The following is a 12,535-nucleotide window of genomic DNA, read 5'->3' on the forward strand; positions in this document are numbered from 1 at the left end:
TATTTATGATTATAAGCTTTGTCAATAGCGAAGTGCACCAACTGTTCATATATCTGACTTCCAAGAGATACATGAATGCTAATCAGTTCATTAGAGGCTTCTAGGTTGTGATATTTAGCGACAGGATGTAGGAGCTTTCTTGTCCATGGAGTATAATTGTACTCAGAATGAAAAATTGTTTGCAACAAAGCTTCATCCTTCCTATTTCTGATTTCCTGCTCATTGCTTTTTATGAGCTACATACCTTTCAAGAAGCTGACATCATTCAGCTTCTGTGTCATATGAACACAAGTATGCATAGGTCCTGAGATAATCTGCTGAGCAGGATTCTAACACCTTTATTCTAAGCTCAGGAATTTATCTCAGGTCCTATGTTCCAGGTAACTGAGCTTCATAATTAGTACACATACAGTGTATTACCAGAAACTGTATGCAAGCAAAACCTTTTATAAAATGCTTTCTATCTATAGGGAACAATAAAAAGTGCCTCAGTGAACAGTTCTTAATGATTACAATAAATTGTCACATATGAATATTTTAATATGATAAAATTGGGGGGGGGGAAGCTAAGAATGATGAATCTGATACAATTCTGCAATAACAAATTTTGTTTAAAAAGCATACTTTGCCAAATTAGAAGGTGTGGCAAATAAATATTTGATGGATAAACACAGACTTTAGTTTTAAAAAAAACAACCTTCTCAAATGTAGTGATAAAGGCATCCTGCCTAATAAAAGAAGAAACAGGGTGGGTAGGAAACATATGAAAGGAAACAAACACATTAGCCTGAATTGATTGTTGCTGGAGTGCATTTTTATGATATTTCCCAAAAGAGACAGTGAAGAAAGCTAAAATTGAACTAATTCACAATTAAGCTGAAAGTATATGATACAATAAAATCTATGACAAGCCAGGTAATAATTTTGTGATTTGCCAAGTCTCAGGGGAGAAGAGATAGAAAGAGGAAAAGTAGTTACTTTATTTCAAGTATCACAGTTTAAAATAAAATATTAGGAATATCTATTTATAAGAGCTCGTTTAGAAGTGGGTTATCCTTTCATATAGAATTCTGCAGTCCATATGGAATTTTAATAATGCATAGTACTGATACTTTATTAGAAGGCAAAAGATATCTAATTTCACAGAATGGTTTGGAAAGCAACTCAACATTAGTTTCTGGAAATAAAAAAAAAAGTTTACTACTTCAATTACTCATTAGTAATTAACTGACAAACTTAGTGAAACCAAAGATAATTGAATTTAAAGGAACCTTAAATTAAGCAGGGCACAATCCTAATGCTATTAGTTTTTATGTATATATGTATATCCACACACACACTTCCACATAAACATACACACACACACATATTTTGTCAATGTTATTTTGGGTCTAGAGAATACCTACATCAGTAGTGATTGTATTGGTTCCATTTTGATTTTGGAACCATGCAGTATTTCTAAAGGAGATTTTAAAGTTTCTTGAATATGAGTTAATTTTTAATATATAACAACTCTTGAAATTAAGCTGACTAGTCACAACAGTTTATAAAGTCTTCATCTGCTTCCTAAAACATTTCAAAAGTGTCTAAATCACAACATGACATTAGATTCAAACTTCCTCAAATTGAGTTTTCCTATCCTTTCAGTTTACCATGAACATCAGAAGGAAATAGGGCATATGGAAGGAAAAAGATGAGACAACATATTATACAGATTGATAAAAAGGAAAAAAGGATTGAAATCAATAAACTTCTATATTATTCTTGATAGGTAAAAGCCTTGATAAATTTCCTTGCAAGAAGGCAAAGGTTAAACCTTCTATAATTTGGCTCTGTAGGGTGATCTCTCGTTATGCAAGTATACTTAAAATGTTAAGTAAATCGTACTCCTAATTGACTAGTGACTTAAGCTATTTAGATATCAAAGGATATGGACATCTTTGTCACAAACTTATCATGCAAGTCCTCAGGAGGGGGAAAGATTTTCAAATCTTTCTCAAGCTGTTGAAGCTGCCTTCCCATCTGCTTCAAATTCTTTTCCAGCGTTTCTACAGAAACTGAGAGAATATTATACGCATTAGAAGGACAAAATTATAATATAAAAAAGTAAAACACTCTAGAAACAAAACATTTGTGAAAAACCTTAAAATAATAATGGAAATCCACTAAAATAAATGAAAGGTAAATTTCACTTAAATTTTTTCATTTTTACATCCAGAATGAAGACAATTTAATAAAAGATTATTTAAAACAGAAGATGAAATTTAGGAAAAGCTCACATGTACAAACCACATTTAAGAAATACTTTTTGTTGAAAATCAGAGTCCTTGACCTCTACAAACACAAAAAAATAAACAGTCTATTCAGAAAAAGAAGGCAAAGAAAGACAATGTTTTTAAAATTAAAACTATTTCAATATAATTTTAGCATTTTTCAAAATCATGATCTTTTGAGAGGGAAAAATAAAATATACATGGAAAAGATGCGGAAAGTATGCTCTTCTGTTCAAGGTCCCCCATGACAGGAATGAAAAGGTATCAGGGGTTATTTGAATAACATGTGAAACAAATGTCAAACTTTCTTTAGTGGTACTATGAGGACAATCTGTGTTTATTAACTAATAAAGATTTTTTTGTGTGTACATTCTTGCCTAGTGCAAATCACAAGCGATTCACATACAGCTAAACCCAGGATGGATGGATAGATGGCTGGATGGAAGATAGATATACTATAATTTTTAATTAACATTTAAATTTAATGTGTTAGCACACCATTGAACAAAATCACACAATTAAAACATTATGATTAAGTTTGCTGATCAAATTTTATTACACACACACATCAAATTTGGGAAACACCTAGAGAAAAGACAAATAAAATCTGAGGAACTCCCATGTAACAAAAACCACAAGGCAAACACTGGGAAGGAACATAGGTGGATTATTTGTTTTTTTCTGACACTTAATACTTCATTCCAATAGCTACCAATTCTCCAATTCTCCAACGCCAACTGGGTGTCTCCCAATTCACTTCAATTCTGACATGCATTGCCTGGAGTTAGCCCAGAACCCACAGGTTTAAGGACTCAATCCCACAAGACTGCCCTCACTTCACAGGACAGTCACAAGCCCCAGGGATCACCCATACTTCTAACCAATGATAAACTCAAGGGTTCCCATGCCCTCCCCACCAACCCATTTATTTTTTATAATGTGAAAAATTATAATGTGAGTTCCCTCACAGAACTCAGGGAAGTACCTACTATACTTGCTACTACAGTTTTTATTATAAAGGCTGTAACTCAGGAATAGCCAAATGGAAGACAGGCATAGGGCAAGGAATGGGGAGGGAGGGGGTACCACAGTCTCCATGCTCTCTCCAGGTATGCTGCCCTCCCAGCATACCCCTGTGCTCACTACAGCAGAAGCTCCCTTAGCCTCGTCATTTCACTCTTATCGAAGCTTCACAACACAGGCACCACTGAGTACATCACTGGCTATTGGTGACTGAACTGGAGGTCAGAGGGTGGGCTGAAAGTTCTAACCCTCTAATCACATGGTTGGTACCTCTGTCAACCAGTGCCCCCATCCTGAAGCTCCCTAAGCTGGCCCTCCCCCCATCTGCCTTGGGTCATCTCAGTAGCACACAAAATACACTCTCATCATTTAAGAAAGATTTTAGGAATCAGGAAAAAGACCCAATATATAGTTTTTACTCTGCCACATGGACACTGAAGTGCATGTCTGGTCAGAAGGCAGAACTCCAGTACCTGTGAGGGAGGTATAAGATGAGTACATTTTTGATTTATGAGTTGTCACCCTCAGAGCTGCCTAACAGCCTGGGCAGCCCTCAGAGGAGACCAGCTGCTTGTAATTGAACATAGAGCTATCCCAGTGAGTGAGTGCTTCTCAGTGGGATGAGAGAAGGGCTTCAGGTTCAGAAGAAAGGCTTATTAGGGGATCCTTTGAGCCTCTTCCAACTCATTGGTAGCAGTGGGTCAGGGACTACGTTCTATCACTGTGATATGAAGCAACTTCTCACTGGCTCAATTTCCACATGAGTGAAATAGGAAGAATCTCACCTCATACCTTTACCTCACTGATATTTCATAAAGATCAAATGCTATGATATAGGATGAAGAATTTTTTTTTAAATAAAATGGATTATGAGATGTTACTCTTATTCTTAGAACTCGGTAAGACATGAAGACCTTAAAGATTAAAGTAAGTAATATTAGGATCAAAGGAAACTTAAAAAAAAAAAATCATCATCACCGTCATCATCATCATCATGCCAGGAACAGTGTTGTAGAACTCAGGCTAAAAAGAAAAACTGCTAATTTCAAGAGCAAAATGTTTGGGATGTTAGGAAGCTTTGGGGCATATTCAAACATTTAAGGTTGACATCATAAGGAGTAAGAAGGTTGTTTTAAAAAATGGTTCTGTGGCTACTCTACAGATGGAAATCCCATTAAGCCATTATTTAAGCTTCATCAGCACTATCTGATTACATTTATATATTATAGTTAAGAGAATTTAAGTGTGATTGATCTACTTTTCACTGCTGGTTTTTAAATGAAGACCAAAGCACAACTGAAAGAAAGAAACGTGTGTGCAAATTCTAGGAGAATAAAATATAATCCAATGTTTGGGGCCATCTGATGAGTAAAACTAAAGAGTATTTAAGAATTTCTTTGGTGTTTTTCTTTTTCAGCAATTATATTTACAAAGATAGCACCTTTATACATCTGTGAACATAATTTAGCCATGCTTTTCTCATGTGTCAAGTTTTTTGAGGTCAGTGACTATAATTTTTTGTATCAGAAATCCCAACTGGAGCAGAGAATTTTAAATTGTACACCCTCAAAGAAGTGTTAATTTACTGGTGTCTCTGTATCTGACCTGTGTATGAATTTTATCTTTCAACTTTGTCACATTTCTTGACCAAGAAATTAATCTTATTTTTATTTTTAATTCCTTTTCATTATTTAGAAGTAACAAAACATAGCCATCATCAAACAGAATTGACTAGACTTTTTAAAGGCAATTTCAATTTTTGCATTTTACTCAATATTCAATCAGATGGGATGTCCCTCAGTCACCTCAGATACCATGTGTCTCTGTCCCCAACTAACTGCCCATCTGTAATCTCCACACGTTAGTGGGCAGCAGAACCATAAATTCTGTTTCCTGTGCTAGAAACATGCTAGTCTTGACCCTTCCCTCTCCTGAACCCTCAGATCCAAAGGATCGTGACATTCCTCGCATTTTACTTGACAAATAGGACCTACTTCCTTGCTAGGTTGAACACTATTCAAGGCATCTGGAACACTTTTCTCTGCCCTCTTGTCTCCTACTGTTTCTGTTATAGCCATATCCACACTGTACATGGAAGTTTCCAGACAAACATTAATTTAAAGATGTCCCTTCCTTGCTTAAAAAACAGACAATAAACTGCTTACATGACAACATCAGAGTTCCACCCACAACTTGGTTCTACCTCCTAATCAGCCACACTTTACTCTCAAATCAACAGTCCTGCTTGTAGTTCCCTTCCTCCCAATCCCTTTCATCTATTCCATACCTAATGCTGGAAATACTGTGTCTATTTGCCTTGCCCACTCCACCCAAGTCATTCTTATTCATACTCTACAATAAGAGTCCAAAACCCCAGTCAGGACCCTGGTGACGTGCCCTCCCTACCTGTCATACCAGGTAATTATCTCCATCTTTGCAATTACTACACTCTATTACTTTTATCTTTTTATGTGTCTTCCTCTCCCAAGTAACTGGGGATTCCTAAGGGAAGAGAGCCATATTTTATTCATCTTTGTACCTTGGGTTACATAACATAGTGCAGATACTCAAATGTTTGTTGAAGGAATGGATTTTGTATTTAACTTTAACCTCTTGAGATAAAAGCATTAAAAATGGGAAAATATAACAGATTAAATATCTAAAACCTTAAAATCCAAGACACAGACTTTTCTCCAAGTGCCTAGTTATTATGATAATTATAACACTAGAGGTGTTAGAAAAGTTCTGAATAAAAGTCAAAATCACAACCATAAATATTTAGATTTACAGAAATCATGAATATAGGCTCTCTGTAATACGATGGCCTCTATGATTTACCACGTTAAGATTTCAAATAAAAAAGGAGAAATTGTATTCATTTAAGTAATCTCTGTAATTAAATAATAATCGTCTATGAATATCTCCTGGAGGTATTGGTCATTATTTTATAACAAGCTTACTAAGAAATGTCACAGTCATTCTTACATACCATGATACATTACAGGGAAGTTGATTCCTTTAAAGAATGCTTAAACAGCAACTTATTAACAAAAAACTGTAAACATTCAAACTAAATTACCCTCCCTATGCTCCTAGACACAATTGTTTTGTGAGAGAAACTAGGGCCTATAGCATTTCAAGCTTTCAACATAGTGATTTTCCCTAGACGATTGTAATAATAAAGGTATTAATAAAGCTGTAAGAATATTTCACAAATGCACGTTAAAAGTAATAAAATGAATGGACAAGATGGACAAAAACCTCAGTACCATTAAAAGAAATCCCTAACATTAAGTAGGCGTAGAAAAAAATCTAAGATCTACAGTATTATTATAACATTCATTAAGTTGACGGAAAAGCATAAAACTGAAATAAGATGGTAAAAAAAGCAGAAACTCAAAATAAATTGCAGTTTGGTTCATAACAGGCAAAGGTGTAAATTGAAAGAAGCAATGCTAAGTGACTGGCCAGTCATCCTCAGCTTGCCTTCTGCTCAGCTTTTCCTTCTTCCCATTGTTCTGATTCTTGATGGAACTCCACATAATAATACATTATAATTTGCATCCCCTAATTAATTTATTATATTGGCTTGCCCAAAAAGCTCGTTTGGGTTTTTCCATAAGATATTACAGAAGAATCCGAATGAACTTTTTGGCCAACCCAGTACTACAGAGGACCCCTGACTTACGTTCCACTTAACGATTTTTCAACTTTACAATGGTGGGGAGAGCTATGCATTCAATAGAAACCATACTTCATACACTGAATGCTGATCTTTTCCCGGGATAGCAATATGTGGTACACACTTTTGTGATGATGGACAGCAAGCCGCAGTTCCCAGTCAGCCATGCAAGAGTAAACAATCAATATGCTTACAAACCATTCTGTACCCAGAGAACCATTCTGGTTTTCACTTTCAGCACAGTATTCAATAAACGGCATGAGCTATTCAACACCTTATTATAAATTAGGCTTAGTGTTAGATGATTTTGCCTAACTATAGGTTAATGTAAGTGTTCTGAACACGTGTAAGTTAGGCCAGGCTAAGCTATGAACTTTGGTGGGTTAGGTGTATTCAGTGAATTTTCAACTTATGGTATTTTCAGCTTGCAATGGGTTTATCTGGATGTAACATCATCATAAGTCAAGGAAGATCTATACATGCAATGAGGGTTTTGTTGTTACCTTTTTTGTATACATCACACTGCAAGGGAATTGCCTATATTTGTTATGGAGTCTGGAGAGAGGACAGGTAGGCAGAAGGCAAGCAGAGGAAATGACAAGCACAACCAGTGAAAGGGCTCCAGTCGGTTCTGCTGACCCATTTCCCCCACTCTGGGCAGAAAAGAAGTAGCCTTGTCCTCCCTGACTATAAAGAGGGTGTTAAAGGCATAACAACCTTTTTACAAGAGAAAACAATATTAGTGGGAGAAGCCTATCTAATGGAAAATCATGTTTACCTATAAGAATTTGAAAACTCCTTTCTGCAAATAAGATGTTCAAGAAAATGGTAAATATTAAAGAAAAGAGGCCCATAATAGAGATGTTTGTAACAATATTCAAAATATTCCCTCAAGATAATGGTTTTGTGTGCATGTTTGTGGGAGGGAGGTGTGGCTGCTTTTAATGTGTCCCATGATAAATATTAAGGATAGACTAACTGACATGAAAATTATGAGATGAATTTTCATGTAAGGCTATTGGAGACGATGCAGCCTAACAAGTCCTGGACTGCATGCATATCTCTAAACTTGAAAAATTCCAAATTGTTTCTCCTGCTTAGGTCTTTCCCCTGAACTCCAACTGCCCGTTGAATATCTTTACTTAATATTTAATAGGCATCTTAAACTCACATTTTCAAATTGGAACTTATCTTCCTTCTGGAATCTGCTCCTGCACCTCAGTAAATGATTGGTGTTATGACTCCTCTCTTTCCCTCATACCCCACACACCCAATCACAGAGTAAATGCTGTTGATTTCTACCTTCAATGTAGGTGCATTGCTTAAATCCTTCTCACCTCCCTTGCTGCAACCTCTTGGTCCCAGCCAACATGCTCTCTCCCCTGGATTATTCTTACAGCATCAAACTGGTTTCACTGCATCTCCCCTTTGTTCCTCTACATTTTTCCCCAAAGAAGCAGCCAAAGCAATCCTTTGAAAATGCAAGTCAGATGTCACTCTTTTGCTCAAAGCCCTTCCAATGGCTCCCCATCTCAGAGCAAAGTCAAAATCTTTATAATGGCCAATCATGTCCTATTGGATCTGCTACCTTTCTGATCGTATCTGCTATTATGCCCTCCCCCTCCCTCCCTCCCTCTGATCCAGTCTCACATCCATATCTAGGGCTTAGGCCCCTGCTCCTCCCTATGCCTAGAGTGCTTCTCTCACATACCTTGCCATGCCTCCTCACTCCTCTGTCAGGCTTTCACGCAAAGCCCTTCTCTATGGGGCCTTCTCTGGCCTCCCAACCTACATTCCAAAGAACAAACAAACAAACAAAAACAAACACCTGGCCTAGGATTCCACAGCTAACCACCTGACATAATATACATTGACTTCTTTCTTTCTTCTGTATCCACTACCTAAAATGTAAATTTCAAGAGAGCAGAGACATTTCCTTTGTGTTCATATGCCACTCTATCCAGTACCTCAAACGGTACCTGAGACAGAAGAGGCATTCAGAAAACAACTCATGAAATACTGAATGAATGAATCTTATGTAAGCCACTGTTACTTTTTTTTCTGTCACTCAAAGTCAGTCTAATCCTTATTCTTTTTTGTTTGTTTGGTGTTTGTTTTTTGTGTTTGTCTAATCCTTATTAATACAAGTGCCTAGGATAGTGTCTGCCACGCAGCAAGAGTTCAATAAACTTTTTGGAAAGAATTCTTTCCTTGTAGGGTCAAAACATAAAAAAAGGGGAGTAGGGGCAGGATGGCGGAAGAGTAAGACGCGGAGATCGCCTTCCTTCCCACAGATACAGTAGAAATACATCTACACGTGAAACTGCTCCTACAGAACACCCACTGAACGCTGGCAGAAGATGTCAGACCTCCCAAAAGGGAAGAAAATCCCCACGTACTTGGGTAGGGTAAAAGAAAAAAGAAATAACAGAGACAAAAGAATAGGGACGGAACCTGCGCCAGTGGGAGGGAGCCGTGAAGGAGAAAAGGTTTCCAGGCACTAGGAAGCCCCTTTGCGGGCAGAGACTGCAGGTGGCAGAGGGGGGAAGCTTCGGAGCCGCGGAGGAGAGCGCAGCCACAGGGGTGCGGAGGGCAAAGCGGAGAGACTCCCGCACAGAGGCTCGGCGCCAACCAGCACTCACCAGCCCGAGAGGCTTGTCTGCTCACCCGCCGGGGCGGGCGGGGGCTGGGAGCTGAGGCTCGGGCTTTGGTGCTAGCCGGGAGGGAGTCCGGGAAAAAGTCTGCAGCTGCCGAAGAGGCAAGAGACTTTTTCTTGCCTCTTTGTTTCGCGGCGCGCAAGGAGAGGGGATTCAGAGCGCTGCCTAAACGAAATCCAGAGACTGGTGCGAGCCGCGGCTATCAGCGCGGATCCCACAGCAACAGGGGCACAGAGGGAAAAATGGAGAGATTCCCGCACAGAGGCTCAGCGCCGAGCAGCGCTCACCAGCCCGAGAGGCTTGTCTGCTCACCCGCTGGGGCGGGCGGGGCTGGGAGCTGAGGCACGGGCTTCGGTTGGATCGCAGGGAGAGGACTGGGGTTGGCGGCGTGAACACAGCCTGAAGGGGTTGGCGTGCCGAGGCGAGCCGGGAGGGAGCCGGAGAGGAGGTCTGCAGCCGCCGAAGAGGCAAGAGACTTTTTCTTGCCTCTTTGTTTCGTGGCGTGCAAGGAGAGGGGATTCAGAGCGCCGCCTAGACGAACTCCAGAGGCGGGCGCGAGCCACGGCTAACAGCGCGGACCCCAGAGACGGGCGCGAGCCGCGGCCATCAGCGCGGACCCCAGAGACTGGTAGGAAATGTTAAGGCTGCTGCTGCCGCCACCAAGAAGCCTGTGTGCGAGCACAGGTCACTCTCCACACTGCCCCTCCCGGGAGCCGGTGCAGCTCGCCACTGCCAGGCTCCCATGATCCGGGGACAACTTGCCCAGGAGAACACACGGCGCACCTCAGGCTGCTGCAACGTCACGACGCCTCTGACGCCGCAGGCTCGCCCCGCCTCCTCCGTACCGCTCCCTCCCCCGGCCTGAGTGAGCCAGAGCCCCCGAAGCAGCTGCTCCTTTAACCCCGTTCTGTCTGGGCGGGGAACGGACGCCCTCAGGCGACGTACATGCAGAGGCGGGTCCAAATCCAAAGCTGAACGCTGGGAGCTGTACGAACAAAGAAGAGAAAGGGAAATCTCCCCCAGCAGCCTCAGAAGCAGCGGATTAAAGCTCCACAAACAACTTGATGTGCCTGCATCTGTTGAATACCTGAATAGACAACGAACCATCCCAAATTCAAAAGGTGGACTTTAGGAGCAGGATATATTAATTTCCCCTATTCCTTTTTTTGTGAGTGTATATGTGTATGCTTCTGGGTGAGATTTTGTCTGTATAGCTTTGCTTTCACCATCAGTCCTAGGGTTAGGTCCGTCCATTTTTTTTTTTTTTTTACTTAAAAAAATTTTTTTTTCCTAATATATGTTTTCTTAATAATTTTTTCCGTATTTTTTATTTTTAGAAATTAAAAAATTTTTTAACAAGTTTTTTCATATTTTTTATTTTAAAAAATTAAAATTTTTTTTCTTAATAAATTTTTTTCTTAAAAATTTTTTTTCTTATTTTTTACTATAAAAAATTAATAAATCTATTTTTTAAAATAAAAAAAAAATTTTTTTCTGAATACATTTACTCCTAATAATTTTTTTTCTTATTTTTTATTATAATAGCTTTATTTTATTTTATTTTTTCCTCTTTTATTCTTTCTATTTTTTTCTCCCTTATATTCTGAGCTGTGCGGATGAAAGGCTCTTGGTGCTCCAGCCAGGCATCAGGGCTGTGCCTCTGAGGTGGGAGAGCCAACTTCAGGACACTGGTCCACAAGAGACCTACCAGCTCCACGTAATACCAAACGGCAAAAATCTCTCAGAGATCTCCATCTCAACATCAAGACCCAGCTTCACTCAACGACCAGCAAGCTACAGGGCTGGACACCCTATGCCAAACAACTAGTGAGACAGGAACACAGCCCCATCCGTTAGCAGGGAGGCTGCCTAAAATCATAAGGCCACAGACACCCCAAAACACACCACCAGACGTGGACGTGCCCACCAGAAAGACAAGATTCAACCTCATCCACCAGAACACAGGCAATAGTCCCCTCCACCAGGAAGCCTACACAACCCACTGAACCAACCTTACCCACTGGGGACAGATACCAAAAACAATGGGAACTACGAACCTGCAGCCTGTGAAAAGGAGACCCCAAACACAGTAAGATAAGCAAAATGAGACGACAGAAAAACACACAGCAGATGAAGGAGCAGGGTCAAAACACACCAGACCTAACAAATGAAGAGGAAATAGGTAGTCTACCTGAAAAAGAATTCAGAATAATGATAGTAAGGATGATCCAAAATCTTGGGAATAGAATAGACAAAATGCAAGAAACATTTAACAAGGACGTAGAAGAACTAAAGAGGAACCAAGCAACGATGAAAAACATAATAAATGAAATTAAAAATACTCTAGATGGGATCAATAGCAGAATAACTGAGGCAGAAGGAAGGATAAGTGACCTGGAAGATAAAATGGTGGAAATAACTACTGCAGAGCAGGATAAAGAAAAAAGAATGAAAAGAACTGAGGACAGTCTCAGAGACCTCTGGGACAGCATTAAACGCGCCAACATTCGAATTATAGGGGTCCCAGAAGAAGAAGAGAAAAAGAAAGGGACTGAGAAAATATTTGAAGAGATTATAGTTGAAAACTTCCCTAATATGGGAAAGGAAATAGTTAATCAAGTCCAGGAGGCACAGAGATTCCCATACAGGATAAACCCAAGGAGAAACACGCCAAGACACATATTAATCAAACTGTCAAAAATTAAATATAAAGAAAACATATTAAAAGCAGCAAGGGAAAAACAACAAATAACACACAAGGGAATCCCCATAAGGTTAACATCTGATCTTTCAGCAGAAACTCTGCAAGCCAGAAGGGAGTGGCAGGATATACTTAAAGTCATGAAGAAGAAAAACCTACAACCAAGATTACTCTACCCAGCAAGGATCTCATTCAGATG

General features: G+C 39.5%; 1 protein-coding gene across 1 annotated transcript in view; it reads right to left on the reverse strand.

The window, feature by feature from the left end:
- Nucleotides 1-12,535, reverse strand: part of DIAPH3 (diaphanous related formin 3) — a 569,503-nt gene that overhangs the window by 216,862 nt on the left and 340,106 nt on the right. Inside the window, exon 23 of the mRNA XM_059903469.1 lies at nucleotides 1,933-2,057. Within this exon, the coding sequence (XP_059759452.1) occupies nucleotides 1,933-2,057 (125 nt within the window). The remainder of the gene's footprint in view (nucleotides 1-1,932; nucleotides 2,058-12,535) is intronic.

The sequence above is a fragment of the Balaenoptera ricei genome, chromosome 18, assembly GCF_028023285.1.
Source record: "Balaenoptera ricei isolate mBalRic1 chromosome 18, mBalRic1.hap2, whole genome shotgun sequence".
Lineage (NCBI taxonomy): Eukaryota > Metazoa > Chordata > Mammalia > Artiodactyla > Balaenopteridae > Balaenoptera > Balaenoptera ricei.